Below are 20,219 nucleotides of genomic sequence, written 5' to 3'. Positions count from 1 at the left end.
CAACAGCTTTATCTTCACTGGCTTCATTCTTTTAAATGCAAATTGGAAACTGGGCAGGGGGACACAGCCTTAAACAGATTACAATCTGCTAACCAACACCTGGATTATTATAATATACAAATGAACATGTGTCTGTAAGCTCATGAGGCAGTGAGGAGCAAGGTGGGGTATTTGCTCTCACTTGTGAGAATTTTTTAACTACGGATGATTAAAATGTGTAAGAATAGAAAAGAAAATGCAAAACTCCAAATTTTTTTAAAGTTTCATGTCTCTTCCGTGAGCAGTAGAAGTAGTGAAAACCCAATAGTGTATAGATTTGTGCCCTTAGGTACCTATGTCCTTATGTATCTTGCAATGGCCTGAGCCCCCCTCTGTAATGCCTGTATAACATAATTCTTTCCCCTTTTCCTGTCATGCAGCACCTCCAGGTCTTAACTGCCCTAGAGAGCCTTCTCCTTCCCTGCGTGAGCCCCGGCAGTGGGCTCTGGAAGATGGAGCTTCTGCCATGCCTGCTTTAGAGCTGGCAGAGGCAGCATCAGGTTTCCACTTACTGGTTAGGATTTTTGCTAGGTCTCGAGGGGGGGGGGGCTTTTGGGGTGGGGGTTTTTTTTTTGCTTTTTTTTAGGCAAAAGTCCCACTACTTCTTATGTTGCTTGCAAAAATTGCTACAACATTATGTAAATGTAGTTGTTATTTACAGTTTCAGTATGCACTTCATTTTCTGTATTTTCTGATACAAGATAAATGGAAATGACTGTCTTAATTACATGATAAAGAGCTGTGATATGTCATGTTGTAAACCACCCGTAAGAAGGAAGATGCTGGTTTGCTTTTCTGAAGATTGAGACTAGTGTTTGAAGACTTGTCTATTTTGTTATTACTAGGTACTGTTAAAAATTACTAGGTACTGCTAAAACTCTTTATATATAAAATATATATATACAAAGATATCCATTCAATATGTATATATAGGCATATTCCCCCGTTATTTTAATCTTCAGTAATTCTTTAGATCAAATGTGCAAGTGAGCAATTTCCTTGTAAACTGTACGAGGCATTCAGGTCTCATACAGAGGACAGCATTGCGTTGTCTCTCTCAGGTAAGGTGGATGTTTTAAGAAGTTCTATTTGCAAATTTTTGCCAATAGAGTAATAAATTCAGGTAAAACTCAATGTAAGCTCAGTTGCTGATAAAGTCGATCTGCTCCATCATACTGCTAGTAATCACCAAACCTATTCATCCAAGGTATTATGAATATATTTTTTCAGCATATGTTTACAATCCTCAAGGAATTACTTAAATTCCAAGGAATTACAATCCTCACGGAGTTTGCAGCTATTTTGTGTTATTCTGTGTGGTCGCTTACTGCTGCTCTTGTGACTCAGACTAATAGCATTAATATTAACTGAATCGTAAATATCACATATGAACTGTCTCACTGGCAAAGAATATTTCTTTCCTTTTTGAAATGCAAATAAAACAGTCTTTAGGAAAGAAGATGTTCTGTGGGGATCTCAGCAGGGAGGCGCTGATGAACTCTAGCAGGAAAATGCCAACTTCCTAACATTTCAGCGCTCCCAAAACCAGGGCGGAGACAGATGAGCTGAAGTAGAGCGTGAGGCCAACTTTACCTAAAAGCAATAAACATCACTCAGAGCGTTTAGCACCATCTTTAAAAATGCGTTTGGGGTATTTACCTTACTTTTCACGTGCTTGTGTCCTGTAGCGATGTTTTTTTAACTTGCAGCACTGTCAATGAAAGATTGTTCTTTTCAACCTGACAAAACGCAACAGTAAAAAATACAACCTAAACAGCAGATCCAGCCGCATTCAGAGCGACGTTGCATGTGGTCCACCAAACCAGAACAAGCACACAACACAGCGCCGTTCTCGTGGTACCCAAGAAAAACTTAAGAAGGCAGAGTGGGAGAGGAGGACGACATACATCAAGTCTGAGCATAAGCTAGCTGCTAGTTGAAAAGTAATTGCTGCTTGCGTGCTGGGGGGTAATATGGGTCTTTTCTTGCCAGCCAGCCCAAAGTAATTCGTGTGTGGGTACAAGTGTATCCCATGGAGCACGCTCTTTTCTACACCCGGCCAACGCTCTCCAACGGGTGAAGGATCCACTGTGTTCGCAGCGCCGTACTGCCCTGGTTGCATTTATACCATTTCGGAGGCTCACCGCAGGCTTGGTGGAAGTAAGAGCAAAGCTTGGAAGAGGACAGTAGGCTTCATTCCATAGCACCAGGGAAAATGTTACGGGTTCGGTCTGTGGACGCAAAATCAGTGTCGCATTCCACCTTTGTGAGGGTGCAGGGTGCGTGCCTGCTTTCAGCATGGATCCTGAGGCTTGGCTCCCTAGCTGTAGCTTACAGAGATTGTTTCCTCTGAATAAAAATGTTTGGAGGCATCTAATAGTTTAAAATGAGGAGGAAAAGTTAATCCCTCAGTAATTTAGGAAGGGATAGGCGCGGAGAGGCTCGTTTAATATGCAGGGATTAGGAATATGGCAAATAGCTGGTGAATTTGTTCAAGGAATCTGATGTTAGAAGCATTTGCAAAAAAGCAGGAGGAGAAAGCGAAGAAGGCTCTGTGTGGGATAACGATATTGCCTGCTTTTTAACAAACTTGCTTTGAAGAGAGCACTGTTTGGAAATTCCCAACGCAGACCTCTGGGATAGCTCTTCTTGGCATCTGCAGCTGTAACTGAAATACAAGTGCTAAGCTATAATCGTTTGGCAAGAAGGTGACCCAAAAGGCAGTTTGTTAAAGAATTGTCACGCTGATGTAGAAAAAGAAATGTAAGAGCTGTAGTAGTAGTTAAGCAGATTTCCAAATCAGTCATTTTTGTTATGAAAGTTGAAGTATTTTGTGTTTTGCGAAAAGCAGCAGCACTTGGACTCTAACAAACGGAGGGTGGAGTTGTGTGTGGCGGGGGGTGTTCTTCTTTTATTTTTTTCCTTGCTGCTTCTGGCTTGCTTAGGAGATGAGTTTTATACACTTACTCTGTGTGTTTATCAGTAGTGAATGCTAGCAGCTGGATAGAGAAAAGGGAGCGCTTTTAGGGATAAGCTACGTTCACTCTATCAGGCATCAAACAATTTAAGTGGGAACATAATGGAATTTCCTATACACCGGAGACGATCAAATATGAGGAACGCATCTATAAGAAACTAGGACTTATAACTTCTTTTACTCCTAGAACCACTCATTAATTGTTATTTGGTGTGTGTGAGTGCGCCTTTTTTTTTTTTGGCATGTGCATGCACTGTGAGTTTCTTTTCAGCCTTTGAACACCACCACTATCCTTCTGCTTTGTTCTGTTGTGTCTTCGTATTTTTGTGGAACCAATCTAAAAATCTCAAGGATAATCATAAGCAGAACTTCAGCATAGTCTGTATATATTCCTTCCATATGTGGAAAATCATGTTTGCGTGGGTTCAGTCAACTCAGTAGCAATCCTGAAGAATTCTGTGGGATGGCTCATTGTTCTGAGGACTCCGTATTTGCTAGACAGCATGTAAAACATCTTTGCTCTGCATAAATAAGTAATAACACTACATTGCTATTAAAATGAATTCAGTCATTTGAAATACCTAATTGTGCTGTTTTCTCTGGAGATTTTCTTTGGAGATTTCTTTGGAGATTTTTACTGACTTAATTTTGTTGTTTTAAATCATGATTTCTAACTTCAGACATTTTCTGTAATGTTAATCACTTTGTATTGAATGTAAAAGTTATAAAGATAAAGCTGTTATCCTTTCAGAAGGTAAAGAAAATCAACTTCTAATCTTTTGAGAGGCACTCTGCAAATTAAGCAATCTGTTACAACAATCTATGGATGAATCGCCATTGACGGAAGGACTTTAAGACATTGTTAATTCTGTGTTGATTTATGTAATTTTCCTTTGCAAGCAAGGAATCGTAGGGGAGTGGAATTACTAAGTCACATTACAGAGGTAAACTTCTGGCAAGTTAGCACAGCACTTAACTGTCACTGAAAAGTTTTGCTATTGTGTTACTTGGGATCTACGCTCAATTGAAGAGATCAAAAAGGTCTAGGAAGAACAGAAGTTTATCAAACGGTTTCTAAGGGTGCTTTAGGTGAAAGCCTTATCAATGTCTTGTCAATGCCCCACTTCTAATAATATTGCTGTAAGCTGGGAGAAGTCAGTGTGCCTCATTTCTTACGTGCATGTGCATATGTATGTATACATGTGTCTATTTTTCCTAGTACGATTTAAGTTACGTTAAGGTTCAGAAATACACATGTTACGAAGGAAAAAAAGCGGCGCACAGGGGGACGAGGGTCTGTGGAATGGCATTTTATGAAGCCCCTTCGATATGCTAGGACTTTCCTGCCTGGAAAGAAACGGCTCAGAGAGGCTGTGGTACAAGTCAGAAGATGACAAATGACCTGGAGAAGGAGAATATGACATAATTGCTCACCATCCCTTCCAGTACAGAAGCTGAAGAGCATCAAACAAAACGAGGACGTTTTGGATTTTAAGCTATGAAAGGAAGGGGTTTTTATGCAGTGTGTAACTAAGCTGCAGGAGGCCTTGCCGCGGGACGTCGTGGATGCCGGAGGCTTCAATCGGTTCATAGGAGACTTGGACAAACCTGTGGAAGTGGGGTGGGTTAAGGGGTGTTAAATGCAAAGACTGAATTGCTGGTTCGGAAAGTCCCTGGAAGCTCTGTGTTTGCTGCGGTCCCTGAAAGTTCTGCAGAAACGTGGTTTAGTGCCTGCCCGGTGCTTACGATATTCCTTAGACATCTGCTTTCAGCCCTGTTTGGAGGCAGGGTGAACCTTTTGATTTGAGCTACTACAGCCGACTGCTACATACTGCAGGAATTAAGCAGAATGATTCGCGACTCTTTCCCAGACATGATGGATAGCTTTTCTTGGTGGCATGCCCAACAGGTAAATCCTGACACAAGAACGTTGGTGGATGCTCCTAAGACACTTTTTTGGCATTTCATTAGGGTTACACAGATTTTAAGTGAGATTTTAATTTAAGATACCATTACAATTTCTTCATATCTGGTAGTAACATTCATACTCGAGAAGTAATTTCATATAGAGAACTATGTGAAAAGAAAATTGGTTTTGATAGAAAAAGAAATGTTGCAGGGAAAATGCCTTGACATAAATAGCTGAGGGGGCAAGGCAGCATTCTGGTGGGGGAAGGGGTGGAAAATGTGGTCATTTCCAACTGCCTCCTTTCATTGTGGGATTGGCATCACTTAGGAGAGTAATTTTAACCTTATGGCTGCATTAATTTCCTGTTCTGTAAATTGGTAGCTGCTTGACTTCCCAGCTTAGTGAACAGTGATTTTAGTTGTACTGCAGGCATCTTTTGAAGGAGTAACTAGCTGTGGAAGTACCAAAGAATTCTCAGTGGTCTTGTGCATCTGAAAAGGAAAAAAAAAAAAAGGCGGGGGGGAGGTGGGCAGTGTTAGGAGTTCAAAATCCATCTAATGCTGAATGCTTTCAGAACACAAGTATGTTGTACTTCTTTTTTTATACCTTTGGGGAAATTTCTCCAAGTGAATAGATCGTCTAGCCTGCTCTGCTAGATTGTACTGTTACTGGTGGGTACAAAAGCTGCACCACTCTGTTTCCATTTTGCATTTTTCTCAGAAAACCAGAAAATAACAAACCATCCATTAACAGGGCTTACGAATCATTGCTGAAGTGGGTTGTGTTCTTCCATTAACAAGAAAGATTTGTCTGTATTCCGATCTGAACGCTTGGTAGGTAATAATGTGTTGACCAAAGTCTTCTGAAGATAAACTTGTTCAGTAAAACAAATGAAAACATTACGGTCTTGAGTAAAATAAAAAATACTTATTATGTGCATGCCTTCTGGATGTGAGCAAATAGCTAATCTACAAAAGAGTAAGCTGTTAGATACATATTTTTCTCACCTTGTTTCATTTTAGGAATCTTTTTACTATAAAGTCAAAGTTTACTTGCCAAATGTATTTAAAGATAATTGTCAGTGAAACTTACGGGCCTAAATCATTGCGAAGTTTCCCAAAAAATAGTTGCTTAGCATGGAGATACTGGATAGATGCATGACAGTTATGTAGCAGCTATTTAAAGATACAAGTAAGTGCAGTCTCAGATGTATTTTGAAGGAGTACCATTAAGAGTGGCAACAATATGTGCAAATTTGAGATTTTTAGCTGCACAATCAGATGTGTTGGTATAGACGCTAGCATCCGGAGGATGCAGATAATCCTTTTCCAATAATAGGAGCTTGGCATCTTCAATATAAATAAAAATTAGTACATCAAAGTCACTACCAAATGCCTCAGTCTGCTACTAAATTAATTTGCATTTCATTTGTGAAAGTATGGCAGAAATCCTGTTCTTTGTAAAACTGTTATTCATTCAGACTTAACTCTTTGCGCTTTGATATTTCATGTGTCTTTTATTTAGACTTCTGTTTCATGACCAACTATTGTTTGCTCTTAGTTTCTGATAAGCAATAACAACAGCTTTGACAGACACAGCAGTAATAAAGTTCTTAAAGTTTAGGCCAAGTACCTTCTTTCTTAGTGAAACAACATTTTTTTCAAGTCTTCTAATCAGCCTTGAACAACATTACATCGTTTTAAAGTATTGTTATAAATTATAAGTTCATTAAAAAGCAATATTGCCTAAGCAAGATTTATATCACTGACTGTTCAAATTATCTCTATTTCTATTAGTTCAGTCTACTGCAGTATTTTCTGTGGTAACTATTTAAAAAAATAACTTTGCATTTTGAGATGTTCATAGCTTCAACTTGAATGTATGATAGTCAGTGTATTGGTCAATGTATCTAAAATACTGATTTTGTTTCGCATTCCTCACAGGTGCATTCTGCTCCCTCTCCTGGGAATGAAGCCCCCTCAGCAGAGCCTCTTCCTGCTCGTAGATTCGGTTGACGAGGGCTGTAACGTTTCCGAGGGTGAACAGACTTCTACAAGCTTCTCTGGGACAATAGCGGAGCTTTTAGCTGGCCACTTCGAGTTCTTCCCTCCCTGGCTGCTCCTCCTGTGTTCTGCCCGCAAGCAGAGTAAAGCTGTTACGAAAATGTTTACAGGTGAGAACAGAGCATCGGAAGTGTTTGTTACCTGCGCCTGTAACTAGGACGTCAGTTTTACAAGACCCTCAGTGCTGGTTGAAAGCACTGATGGCATGCTTAGTTCCAAGAAACGACAATCACAAAAATGGTAAATCTAAAAAACACGCATTCCAGTTTTCTGAGGACTATAGAAAGCTTAAATCAGCCAAGTATTTTAGAGGTAAATTATGCCTTTGCAATACATCTGCAAAGAATATGGCTGCTTTGAGTTTTCCTCTTGCTTTGCTAGTTTTAAAGAGCTTTGAAACTGTGTAGGTGATGCGTAAGTACATAAGTATGTCAGCTTACACATCACCTACATTGTACACACATTCCTTGCAACCTCAAAAGATTGATTTGATTTTTTTTCATCTCCCGTTAAAATCTCTCCCCTTATTTTCCAAAAGCGGGGAATAATCTTTTGAAGGTGGAGCTTGAGAGGGGAACAGTGTAGGTGGGGATTCTTGGAATACACTTCTGGCAAAGGTTGCACAGTAAAAAAAATTCTTTACAGCTTCTTCATCCAGCCTTCGCTGTGTCATGAGAACATTTCTTCACTGTAATGACATTGTTACTGGAAGTCCTCTGAAACTTAATAAAGGGCAATATCTAGACTGGATTCCAGGCCTATGTATAAAGCCTGTGTGTATTAAGGACACAATTAGGACAAAAATGTGATTATAGAACATAGACCCATAAGCTTGCTCGTTTCGACAGTGGCAAAAGGTCAATGGGATAATTGCATTTTGGAATGAAGTACTGTATTAATCAGTGGCAGACATGAAGGTTGGTATTTGGGAGTATGTGAGAACTAAAGGAAACTTCAGGGTAGCTTCACAGGGCTCCTTTGGACATTCATACAGCAACAGTTTTGTCAAACCTTGGCTGGTTAGATACGTTGTCATTGTGAAAAAAAACAGACAAAACTTTCTTCAGAGCAGTTTTAATTTCCTTTCCATTGAATCATATAACATTTCAGACTAGTCCTAAAAAATTGCTCTTGCCTTCTAAGTATGTTTCCAGATGGAATTCCTGACAGGAAAAATCAGCAGAACTAATGGATATGCCTTTAAAATAAATTTAATTTGAATAAGTTAATTTCTCATTTCCACAGAGAATGACTTGATGAATAGCGTAAAGGAAGTTGGCTTGTGATGTTATAATCCCATCTTCATTGTGGAAAAGGTACAGCAAAGAACGGATAAATCCCGAAATAATTGGATACGAATTGAGAAGAATTTTAGGGTCTACTTGGAGGAGATGGTGTTTTATCCACTGGGTGAAAATTGTGACATTACAGCCAGTATGACAGCTGCCCACTTAATACACTGTTGGATGATTTTCCTGTTTACAGCCAATATTCAGCTTTGTGAAAGGTTATAGTGAGGATGTGAGGAGCATGGCTGAAGCCTCTCTTAAACTTTGGGTACATTGCAACTTTGTGTTGTACAACTTGAGATTATGTTGATTACTTTTCTGGTTCTAGCCTGGAAAGGATAGACTGACTTTAACACTTCTACTGGGGCAAACTCTTCTCCTCCTTTGTGGTATTTGAATGTTAACTTTTAGCTGAGCCAATTTATAAATCTATTTAATTGGTGGGCAGGAAGAATTCCAGATCAACGATAAATATTTTTTTGTGCTTGTGACTGAAGAAATAAATGGTGTATAATGTGCATTGCACTCTGGGACACTATTGTGCTGAATTTCTAATACTTCCAATTTTCTGGCAAATGTTTGCAACCATAGTGATAATATAATCACTGTACACTTACTTCCAATGTTGTCTCTTTAATTTGGAAACAAAGACAGATTGGAATCCTTTTAGGATTATTTTGGGAAAGTGTGTCCCATCTGCAGTTTTTTCTGCTAAAAATTTTAGAGTACGATATGAAATATATATTAACCAATACTAATTTGTTTACAATCAGTTTATATCAGTTTTCATGTAGTGAAAACTTCTTCCAGATACCTGCTGAAATGAGAGCTAAACCTATTTGTTGTCAATGACTGGGAGCGGGATTGCTGCAGTGGCTTGGTCCAGACGATGCTTTTTTTTGGGTGGCCAGTACAGATGAGAGTTCTGCAAGCATCTCCTTAAGCATCTCCTTAGCCAACAATAGCAATGATCTGGAAGAGGGAGTCCAGTCTTTCTCATCCACTGGCATCTTGCTGCTGCCTGTGGTGAATACATCATTCCTACCACCCTAAGAATGAGAAAAGGAGGAGGCATGTTTATTCTGGTCCTCTTCGTTCCTTCACTTTTGTTGGTGACTTATTTATGAAAGTTGAATACTTCTTGAATACTTGTGCCTGCATCTGCTGTAGCTTGTGTTCTGGACCCTTCTGTATTCCCAGATTCTGTAGTAGCACAATGTGCTACAGATTTTTTTCCCCTTACTTAGATTCTCAGCTTTCATTAATTAAAAAAATATTTTTAAAAAAAAAGGTTTTGCCTCTTGCGGCTGCAGAGACAACCTCAAAAATATGAACCAAATGTAAAATGATGCCCACATGAGTCTGCAGTCACCCTCCACAGTGAGCAAAAGCCAGCCAGTTGAGTGAAACAGGAGGGGAACAGATAACGCATATCCTCCTGCCTTCTCTTGCATGTGCGCTGTCACCGACTGCCCCATCATGCCTGTTTGTTTTCTTACAGACTTTTTCCCTAAATTTAACAATTCTGTCTTGCACCCGTAATTATCTCCCACATCATCGTTTGCTATCAGTTGGCAACAAGTATGGACAGTCAAGCAGCTACGTTAAACACAGTCTTTCCAGTCTGTGTATTATAAAGTGTCCTTGTATTCCTAATAAATGAAAAAGCCTGAAGGTGGCACAGAACATACAATTATTTTTTTTAATACTTCAGCTAATTAGCTAATAAAAATGCATCTTCTAAAATGAGGCTAAATCTTGAAAGAATAGCAGTTGTTCTTACAAAACTGTATTCCTTTTTAAAAGATCCATCATATTGGTTTAAAAAGTTTAGGCATTTTAAAATCAGGCAATTTTATTTAGATAAGTTTGAAAAGCGGGTAATTTCTCATTAACAGCATAAAGGTAGATAGACAAAAGTGCATATGTACAAATGCTCTATTTATTGGTTTAAAGATACTTTTTTCAATAGACATTTACTTAATTTCTTCTTTTTTTGCTACACATAAATATCTGTGGCATCTGGCTTGATTATACCCCTGAATTAAACACATTCTTCAGCCAAAGCATTCCTTCTCATGTGTGTGGCATGAGTGCACCAGTGTGGTACAACCCACGCAGATGTCACATCTCGGGGAGCCATAGTTTCCATAAAGTTAATGTTAGATACCAGCAAGATACTGGAAACTACAATAAAAAGAACCAAAAGTGGACATGAAGGGGTTCAGTTTAGCCTCAGAGGCAGCATAAGCTCTATTCACCCACTTTATCCATAGGCAAAAGCAGACAATCACAGAATCGTTAAGGTTGGAAAAGACCTTTAAAATCATCAAGTCCGACCATCAACCAACAGCACCATGCCTCCTAAACCATGTCCTCAAGTGCCACGTCCATATGTTTTTTGAACACTTCCAGAGATGGCGACTCTACCACCTCGCTGGGCAGCCTGTTCCAATGTTTGGCCACTCTCTCAGTAAAGAAATTTTTCCTAATATCCAATCTAAACCTCCCCTGGCGCAACTTGAGGCCATTTCCTCTTGTTCTATCACTGGTTACTTCGGAGAAGAGCCCAACACCCACCTCGCCACAATCCCCTTTCAGGTAGTTGTAGAGAGCGAGAAGGTCTCCCCTCAGCCTCCTCTTCTCCAGACTGAACAACCCCAGTTCCCTCAGCCGCTCCCCATAAGACTTGTGCTCCAGACCCCTCACCAGCTTCGTTGTCCTTCTCTGGACACGCTCCAGCAACTAAATATCCCTCGTGTAGTGAGGGGCCCAAATCTGTCATTCATTTTTCCTGCTTCCTTTTGTCTATCATCCTGTTCCAGGCAGCCAGATATTAAGACCTGATACTTATCTGAACTTATTCTCAGTTAGGAATCTTGGGAGGATAAGTCTTTCTCATATTTCTGCTATTTGCTGGTCTGGTCTGAATAGATGTGAAGGGTTGTTTTTCATGTAGCCTTTCATAAAATTAAAAAATAAGCAAAAATGGGAAAACTTAGAGAAATATAGTAGAAATCACAACCCGGCTTCTCTGCACCCGGAAAACTCCTACTGTTTGGTAATTGCAGCTACTCAGGTGGTCGTATTAGCTGAATTCCCAAATCAGATCAGTTGCCTGATTTGGAACTGAACCTTTTCTCATTAGCCGCTATTCCAGAGAACAGATGGCATGAGACCACTTCAGGAGACATTGCTTCAAAAAAGAAAATCTAAGTTGTTTTCTAATATTTCATTGTAGGTTGGAATTTATTTTGGTGGTTTCATGTTACTTTGAAGTCTTTATGGGAGTTGGATTTTTTACTATAAAAGATAATTTTTTTACATTTATGTAGTTGTAAAATTTACTTCTATCATATTAAAGCTTTGAAAAAGTTTATTGGTTTGGTTTTTGGAAAAAAAATAATTTAGGCAGCTTGGGAAATAAACTGGGAATTTTTAATTGCTATTTCCTTTCTTCTCATTACCACTTTCTTCTGATTACCACTTTGAAAACATGGTGCTAGGGAATTTCATACTTCCTAGTAAAAAGTTGTGTGTGAATTTTGAACCTATTTGCTTTGTAATTAAAGAGGGAAGACTGATTTTTTTTTTTTTTAAATGGACTATAACCTGTAAATCTAATAAAACAAACTTCTGTGCAATGACATGAACCAGTGAGAGCAGCAGATTTCAGCCTGAATGTCTCTTGGCACCTGGGGCAGATGCAATGAAATTTGTAATGTATAGTATACTGCAAGTGCACTAAAAGCTCAGTGTGCTGCTTGAGTTTTCGGCTGCAGGTGTGCATAATTGGCCATAGAAATACCTAATTTAATAGATGCTTAGATCAGCAGTGTAAATTATTAATGCCAAAACACTGACATGCTTTTAATCATTTAGATTACTTTAAAGTTAACAGGTCAATTAAATGAAATGTACTTTAAACTTTTGTAATTTACTTATGTAAAAGTATTTAAAGATATGAAAGTAGAAGGATATTTTTAAATATTTACTGGAACATGCTAGTTAATAGTTTATTTTTTATTATTAAAGTTTGAAAAGGTTGATATACTGTAGAAGTATTTATATAGCCAAAATACTCTTTCTCTCCCCCCGCTCCGCCTCCTTTGACTGACCCTAGATCTTGCCAAGAAATACATTTGGAACTGATCTGTTTACAGAACTGCCAGGAATTTAATAAATCAGGAAAATCTGTATCGGAGCTCCCATTGGGTTGAAAGTGATGTGTTGTAAGAAAAATTTTAACAATGCAAAAAGCAGGGTCGTGGGACTGTAAGTTCTGTCTACTGCACTCCTGTTTTGCTGAGCTTAAGTAGTTCATGGGAATGCATCTGAAACAAAATGAGCTTTCTCTTAATGTTTTGGGGCTTCTTGTCCATGAAAGTGACTTATTGTATCTGGTAAGGATGAAAAGCAAGTTTGCAGGATCTTTCTTTGGAGATGTAAAATGACCTCATTTAGATAGACGCTTGGGCAAAAAAACACGGCTTTGTTTTCCTCCTTCAAGCTAGCAGCAAGAATTTGAGATTTAAAAAAAATAAAATTCTGTCTATAAGGCCTTTTTTAAATTATTTGCTTACTATAGTATGGCATGGTGCAGTGGTTAAAATTAACAACCTATTTCTATTCAAAGGTCTGTTACAATGGCAGTTTGTTAATCCCAGCCCTTAAAGAGTGTGTCATCCCTGGGATGTGCGAAGATCTGTATGAGTGTGGTGTGCTTCTTGCTGTACAAACTTGTCTTCAGATCTGATATACAGGATCTCATTAACAAGGAATATTGAGAAATACTGCAAAAGAAACGAAACAATTTTTAGCTTCTGTGAACATACAGACAATCAAATTGTTTAAATTACTGACTTCTGGAATATCCACCACTCTGAAGTCTTCCAAAATTTATTTGCTTGGCTGAAGTGCTTAGACATTTGGTATGTCTTGGGTAAGTACGTGGGGCAATATTTTAACCCTAATATGGAACAAAGTAAAGATACAGCCTTGTTCAAAGGGGAAGAAAAACAAACACACAAACTCTTCCTTTTTTACTTTTTTTGGAGGGCTTCTGTTTGTTTTTTTTATTGCATCCAAAATGGTTTTGTTCACTTTCCCACCCATTTTGGGAAGCAAAATTGGTATTCAAAGAACACTGCAAGAGTCTTTTGCTTTTGAAGGACACATACAGGGACTGAGACGCTTAAACAGTTACCACTCTGCAACTTTTCATGCGAAGGCTGGGAGTCAAGGGAGGTGAAGTGTAGTCATTAGTCAACACTGAACATTAGCTGAAATTTCAGAATTGCTGTCGTCTGAGTCAGTCACGGGTTTTCTCGTTGGGGGGAAATGAAATCAACTACTGAAAAAACACTTGAGTAATTTAAAAATAAAAATAACTTACATATGCAGATTTATATTGGAAGGAAGGATGTGGGATGGGATTCATGTGAGAGATTGGGATGTTGTGAGCAGAATCACTTATGACTAAACACATTGAGAAGGAGTTTGCAGAGCTCTGTACCTATTCGCATTCAGCCAAGGGGCAGGTACAGATCTGACTAGGAGAAGCAGAGAGGTTCAAAGAACTGGAAGGTGAGGGAATGCAAGTGCTTGCATTTGTTCTGAATTGAGCAAAACAGAGCTGTTCCCTGCACCCGCGACACAAGCAAAGGGACCCCTGTGTCTAATTACAGCTCTGTGCACGCATACCGCTGTCAGTGCATGCACCAAGCAATGCCCCATTTTTAATGCTTCTGTTTTCACTTCCATATCTTCTTGATGGATCATAACCTAGAAACAGCCTTTCACTCGAAGCTTGGGATCTGCAGAATCGCAGGGCACTGTCTGTTCTTACTCAGCAAAGTTTATAATTTGGCTTATGTGCAAGCATTAAGGGCTTTACAAAGTTACATACAGAATATTTGAGCCAAATACATAGTAAATCGATGAATTATGCCATTCTGCAGGTCAGGTTAGGTCGTTACTTGAAGTTGTGACAGATTATGGTGGCTAAAGATGGTTCTGTGTTTCTTTTGAGAGGAAAAAAAAAAAAAGCCTTTGTGGAGGAGAAAGATCCCCCCAAAATAATTATTTTCTGCCTCCTGGCTTTCTCATTCAGAAATCTTCAAGTAGACATTCGTGTAGTCTTAGCCTGAGAAGTGACTGTGTAAAAGTGTCCTAGCCAGTGATTTTATTTTGGAGAGAAGCATGATTTTGTTTTAGGTATTCTATTGATTTAGTCCTGTTAGATTTGTAATGCTACCATAATTAATAGGGGAAGCAGGAATGTTTTAGTAAGACTGCCATAGTTTGCTTCTCAGTTCTAATCTCTTGTATTTGTACAAAACTCATGTAGACTAAACAATTAACAGAGTGAGCTTAATGTGACATGCAGAGCCTCTGCTGAAGATGCTTGGGAACAAAAACCACGGCTCTTACCAGGCTGAATTATCAGTCAGAACAAGCTCACAGGCTGAGCAGTTTGATCCACAGAGTGTTTAAATACAATAAAAACATAGATCTGAAAGTAACATTCTTCAGAGACTCTCTTAAAATTATTTGTTCTGTGGAGATGGGGCCAAAATTCCTTTGAATGCGTTACTCTATGGTTGCTTTTCCTTCAGCGTAATCTGGAGGTTAGTAACTGCTTTGGTTTGAAAAGCAAAGTTGGGGTTTTTTATGACTAGCTGAGCTGACTGTAAGGAAACGTGTGCAATGTGCTACACTGGAGGAAGAGATTACAGCCTGTCCCTGGAGAAGTGAGGTACAGTTCTGGCCTAAAACAGTCATTTAAGCTGCCGTGTCTGTGACCTCTGCGGTTTTCCCATAGCTTCCGGAAAAGTAGCGTTCAAACAACATAACGTGTCATTAATCAAAGAAGGTAGGTCTTCTTCCAATGCTTAACTTGGCACTACCAAAGCAAGTGTTTTCAATGACACAGATAGCTGTGTAGCCCTAACAACTATATCTGCGTCCCGCCTCATTCTTGAGAGCCTACGGCCGCTGAGGTTGCCCGAGGGACATCTTTGCACGTGCCGCTAAGAATAGCGTTCTTTGCTTGGGGCGGGGGGGAGCACGTGTATGGGTGTAGGGAGGAGATGTGCGCAGTATGCATGTATGAAATAATTTCCCTTTTTCCTCTAAAGAGTAAACAGGTTGGAAAAACAATGAGATCATACGACTATGAGAAAACCTGTTTCCTTATACAGCGAGTCACCTACCAAAGAACTGGGTGTTTCTCTAAAATTCAGTCTTTACTTGAAAAAAGTAGGTAATTTTCAGTGCACAGAGGCGTAAAAATATTTAAAACTGTTTTTTATCATCTCTCCCTCCTATATCATAAAAGCTTTTAAAAGAAACTAAGGTGACCAAGTTAAAGTGATCTATGTACATTTCATCGTGCATATGCGTCAGGTATGAATAACCTCTTCTATAATTATATCAATATAATAGTTGTCTTAATCTAAATAGCTGAAAATTAATTGGAATTCCATTGTTAACCTCATTGGAGAAGGGATTATTCCTTTAATAATATAATACTACTCAATAATCTTATTTTGGTTGCAGTTCTGGTAGTTTTGCTTAGTTATTTAGTATTGTCCAAGGTGGACACACAATGCCTGATTCAAAGTGATTTTTAAAATTCTCTTCTTTAATAGCATGCTTTGTTCCTTACAGATGGTGAGAAAAATGTGTCTATTATCAAAGTTCTCTGCTATTATTAATTTACATTCACTATGTGTACACACAAAATATATTATTGTGAGTGTTCCCTACCCAGAAATGTCTGTGTCTTTTTTTTTTTTTTTGAACTTTGAGTTAAGCGAAACTAGATCAGAAAATAGTAACTTTCTTCTCTTTTAATAGGTTTTCGAAAAATAAGTCTGGATGATCTACGAAAGGCTTATATTGTGAAAGATGTGCAACAATATATTCTGCATCGTTTAGATCAGGAAGAAGCACTGAGACAACATCTCACAAAAGAAACTGCAGAAATGCTGAATCAGCTTCACATCAAAAGCAGCGGTTGCTTTTTGTATCTGGAACGTGTCCTAGATGGAGTTGTGGAGAATTTTATTATGTTACGAGAGATCCGTGATATTCCGGGAACGTTAAATGGCCTATACCTTTGGCTCTGTCAGAGACTTTTTGTGAGAAAACAATTTGCAAAAGTCCAGCCTATTCTTAATGTGATTCTCGCAGCCTGTAGGCCATTAACCACAACAGAATTGTATCATGCAGTGTGGACCAAAAATATGACGTTGACGATGGAAGACTTTCAACGCAAATTGGATGTCCTGTCAAAAGTCCTTATTGATGGACTTGGAAATACAAAAATCTTGTTTCATTACAGTTTTGCAGAATGGTTGCTAGATGTAAAGCACTGTACACAGAAATACTTGTGCAATGCAGCGGAGGGACACAGAATGCTGGCAATGAGTTACACTTGCAGAGCAAAGGATTTAACACCCTTAGAAGCTCAAGAGTTTGCATTGCATCTAATTAATTCAAATTTACAGTTAGAGACTTCAGAGCTGGCTTTATGGATGATATGGAATGGCACACCCGTCAAAGACTCCCTGTCAACCTTAATTCCTAAAGAGCAAGAAGTATTACAGCTGCTGGTAAAAGCTGGTGCTCACGTCAACAGTGAAGATGACCGCACATCTTGCATCGTTCGGCAGGCTCTGGAGAGAGAAGATTCCATTCGCACCTTGTTAGACAATGGAGCGTCAGTAAACCAGTGCGATTCCAATGGGAGAACGCTCTTGGCCAATGCGGCGTACAGCGGCAATCTCGATGTCGTTAACTTACTGGTTTCAAGGGGAGCCGATTTGGAGATAGAAGATACTCATGGGCAAACAGCACTTACCTTAGCTGCTCGGCAGGGACATACCAAGGTTGTCAATTGCTTGATCGGATGTGGGGCTAATGTTAATCACACCGATCATGATGGCTGGACGGCACTGCGATCTGCAGCGTGGGGTGGGCACACAGAGGTGGTTTCTGCGCTCCTTTATGCTGGAGTCAAAGTGGACTGTGCAGATGCTGATAGTCGAACGGCGCTGAGAGCAGCAGCTTGGGGAGGACATGAAGATATTGTGCTGAATCTGCTTCAACATGGTGCTGAAGTTAATAAAGCTGATAATGAGGGCAGAACAGCTTTGATTGCAGCCGCATACATGGGGCATAAAGAGATCGTGGAGCACCTGCTGGACCACGGTGCAGAGGTAAACCACGAGGATGTGGATGGAAGGACTGCACTGTCTGTCGCTGCGCTTTGTGTTCCAGCCAGTAAGGGACATGCCTCAGTTGTTAGTCTTCTAATTGACCGTGGTGCTGAAGTTGACCATTGTGATAAGGACGGCATGACTCCACTGCTGGTAGCTGCTTATGAAGGACATGTAGATGTTGTTGATCTACTTCTAGAAGGAGGAGCTGATGTTGATCACACAGACAACAACGGTCGTACACCGCTTCTGGCAGCAGCCTCCATGGGCCACGCTTCTGTTGTAAATACTCTCTTATTTTGGGGTGCAGCTGTTGATAGCATTGACAGTGAAGGGAGAACGGTTCTGAGCATAGCCTCTGCACAAGGCAATGTTGAAGTAGTACGGACTCTGCTGGACAGGGGACTAGATGAAAATCATAGAGATGATGCAGGCTGGACACCTTTGCATATGGCAGCTTTTGAAGGTCACAGGTTGATATGTGAAGCTCTTATAGAACAAGGTGCTAGAACAAATGAAATTGATAATGATGGACGTATACCTTTCATATTGGCTGCACAAGAAGGTCACTACGATTGTGTGCAGATATTACTGGAAAATAAATCCAACATTGATCAGAGAGGCTATGATGGGAGAAATGCTCTCCGGGTTGCTGCTTTAGAAGGTCACAGAGATATAGTTGAACTACTGCTCAGCCATGGAGCAGATGTAAACTACAAAGATGCTGATGGCCGACCAACACTTTATATCTTAGCATTAGAAAACCAGCTTACGATGGCTGAATATTTTTTAGAAAATGGTGCAAACGTAGAAGCAAGTGATGCTGAAGGAAGAACAGCACTCCATGTTTCCTGCTGGCAGGGCCACTTGGAGATGGTACAGGTGCTGATAACATACCATGCTGATGTGAATGCTGCAGATAATGAGAAGAGATCTGCTTTGCAGTCTGCTGCATGGCAAGGTCATGTGAAGGTAGTGCAGCTTCTCATTGAGCATGGAGCTCTGGTGGACCATACATGTAATCAAGGTGCTACTGGACTCTGCATTGCAGCCCAAGAAGGGCACATTGACGTTGTCCAGATATTACTGGAGCATGGTGCTGATCCAAATCATGCTGACCAGTTTGGGCGCACTGCTATGCGTGTTGCAGCTAAAAACGGACACTCTCAGATTATTAAATTACTGGAAAAATATGGTGCATCTACTCTGAATGGTTGTACTCCATCTCCAGTCCACACAATGGAGCAAAAACCCTTACAGTCAGTCTCCTCTAAAATGCAGTCATTAACAATGAAGTCGAATAGTTCAGGGAGCACTGGTGCAGATATGCAGCCTAGTATGCGTGGCTTATCCAATGGGCCTGCTCATGCCTTCAGTTCTCCTTCAGAGTCGCCTGATTCTACGGTTGACCGTCAAAAGTCATCTTTGTCGAATAATTCCCTGAAAAGTTCCAAAAATTCTTCACTCCGCACCACGTCGTCGACTGCGACTGCTCAGACGGTGCCTATTGATAGTTTCCACAGCCTGTCATTCACAGAGCAAATACAGCAGCATTCCCTGCCACGCAGCAGAAGTAGGCAGTCTATTGTTTCTCCTTCTTCCACAACTCATTCCCTAAGTCAAAATCATAATTCACCAAGTAGTGAATTTGAATGGAGCCAAGTAAAACCTAGTTTGAAATCAACTAAAGCTGGCAAGGGGGGGAAAACAGATAACTCCAACAAATCTGGGTCAGCTGGGAAAAAAATAAAACAAAGCAGTTCCTCCCAACCAAAAGTGTTAGAGTATGAAATGACTCAGTTTGATAAACGAGTACCTATTTCCAAATCTGGGACAAGTGTGCCACTTAAATCAGCGCCAGTAGAGCCACAGTGTAAAATTTTGGTCCCTCCAGCTGAGCAAGAAGTTGGTCGATCTCAGCAACAGTTCCTGATTCACCAACAGAGTGGAGAACAGAAGAAGAGAAATGGAATTATGACAAATCCAAATTACCATCTTCAGAGCAATCAGGTTTTTCTCGGTAGGGTTTCCGTCCCACGAACAGTGCAGGACAGAGGGCATCAGGAAGTACTGGAAGGCTATCCTCCCGCAGAGACAGAACTCAGCCTTAAGCAAGCCTTAAAACTTCAGATTGAAGGTAGCGACCCGAGTTTCAACTATAAGAAGGAAACACCATTATAAAAGGTAACCTAGCCCGTCACAAAGGAAGCAAATGCTTGTTTTTCATGATGTGCATTTTAGTTAACGCTAAAATTGCGTTTCGTTGTCATTTATCATCGTAATTGCTTTCTTAGTGAAAACCGTGAATGCTAAAATCTTAACCTGGCAAGTATTTGTTTTGCTGGTGTTGAAAAGCATCAACCCTAGAGGAACTGGATCAACGTCCTATTTTCTGTTGAATTCTGGTTGCTCAAATCGTACCCCACTCTATTTGATATGTGACTGAATAAAACAGCAGGTTTCATGGAGCATTGATTTGGAATTTTCAAACATAAGGACAGCCTGGAATTCTAATACGTGATATTCTCAGATACAGTAATCTTGCATTATTTACAAAAATGCTTTTCAGGAAGCTTGTGAAGATTCTTGTAAGTTACAGGCAACAACTTTTGTGATTTTTGGATTTTAAATGTGAACTCTCAGTAGCATAATTATCTACAAATTAAAAAGTTAAAATGCTACGCTAAGTCTTTGATTTTTTTATTTCTGTTACTGTGA

At 39.8% G+C, this 20,219-nt stretch overlaps 1 protein-coding gene across 1 annotated transcript in view; it reads left to right on the top strand.

Annotated features, from left to right (window-relative positions):
- ANKRD50 (ankyrin repeat domain containing 50) overlaps window positions 1–19,682 on the top strand; it is a gene marked incomplete at both ends in the record, with an annotated part of 37,244 nt that extends 17,562 nt beyond the window's left edge. Inside the window, 2 exon segments of the mRNA XM_081999389.1 lie at window positions 6,869–7,098; window positions 16,138–19,682. Of these exon segments, the coding sequence (XP_081855515.1) occupies window positions 6,869–7,098; window positions 16,138–19,682 (3,775 nt within the window).
- Between the last annotated feature and the right edge of the window lie 537 nt (window positions 19,683–20,219).

This window comes from Phaethon aethereus, assembly GCF_964289735.1.
Source record: "Phaethon aethereus genome assembly, chromosome: 4".
Taxonomy (NCBI): Eukaryota; Metazoa; Chordata; class Aves; order Phaethontiformes; family Phaethontidae; genus Phaethon; species Phaethon aethereus.
The sequence above is the reverse complement of the archived record's forward strand: the minus strand, read 5'-3'. Positions and strand labels throughout refer to the sequence as shown.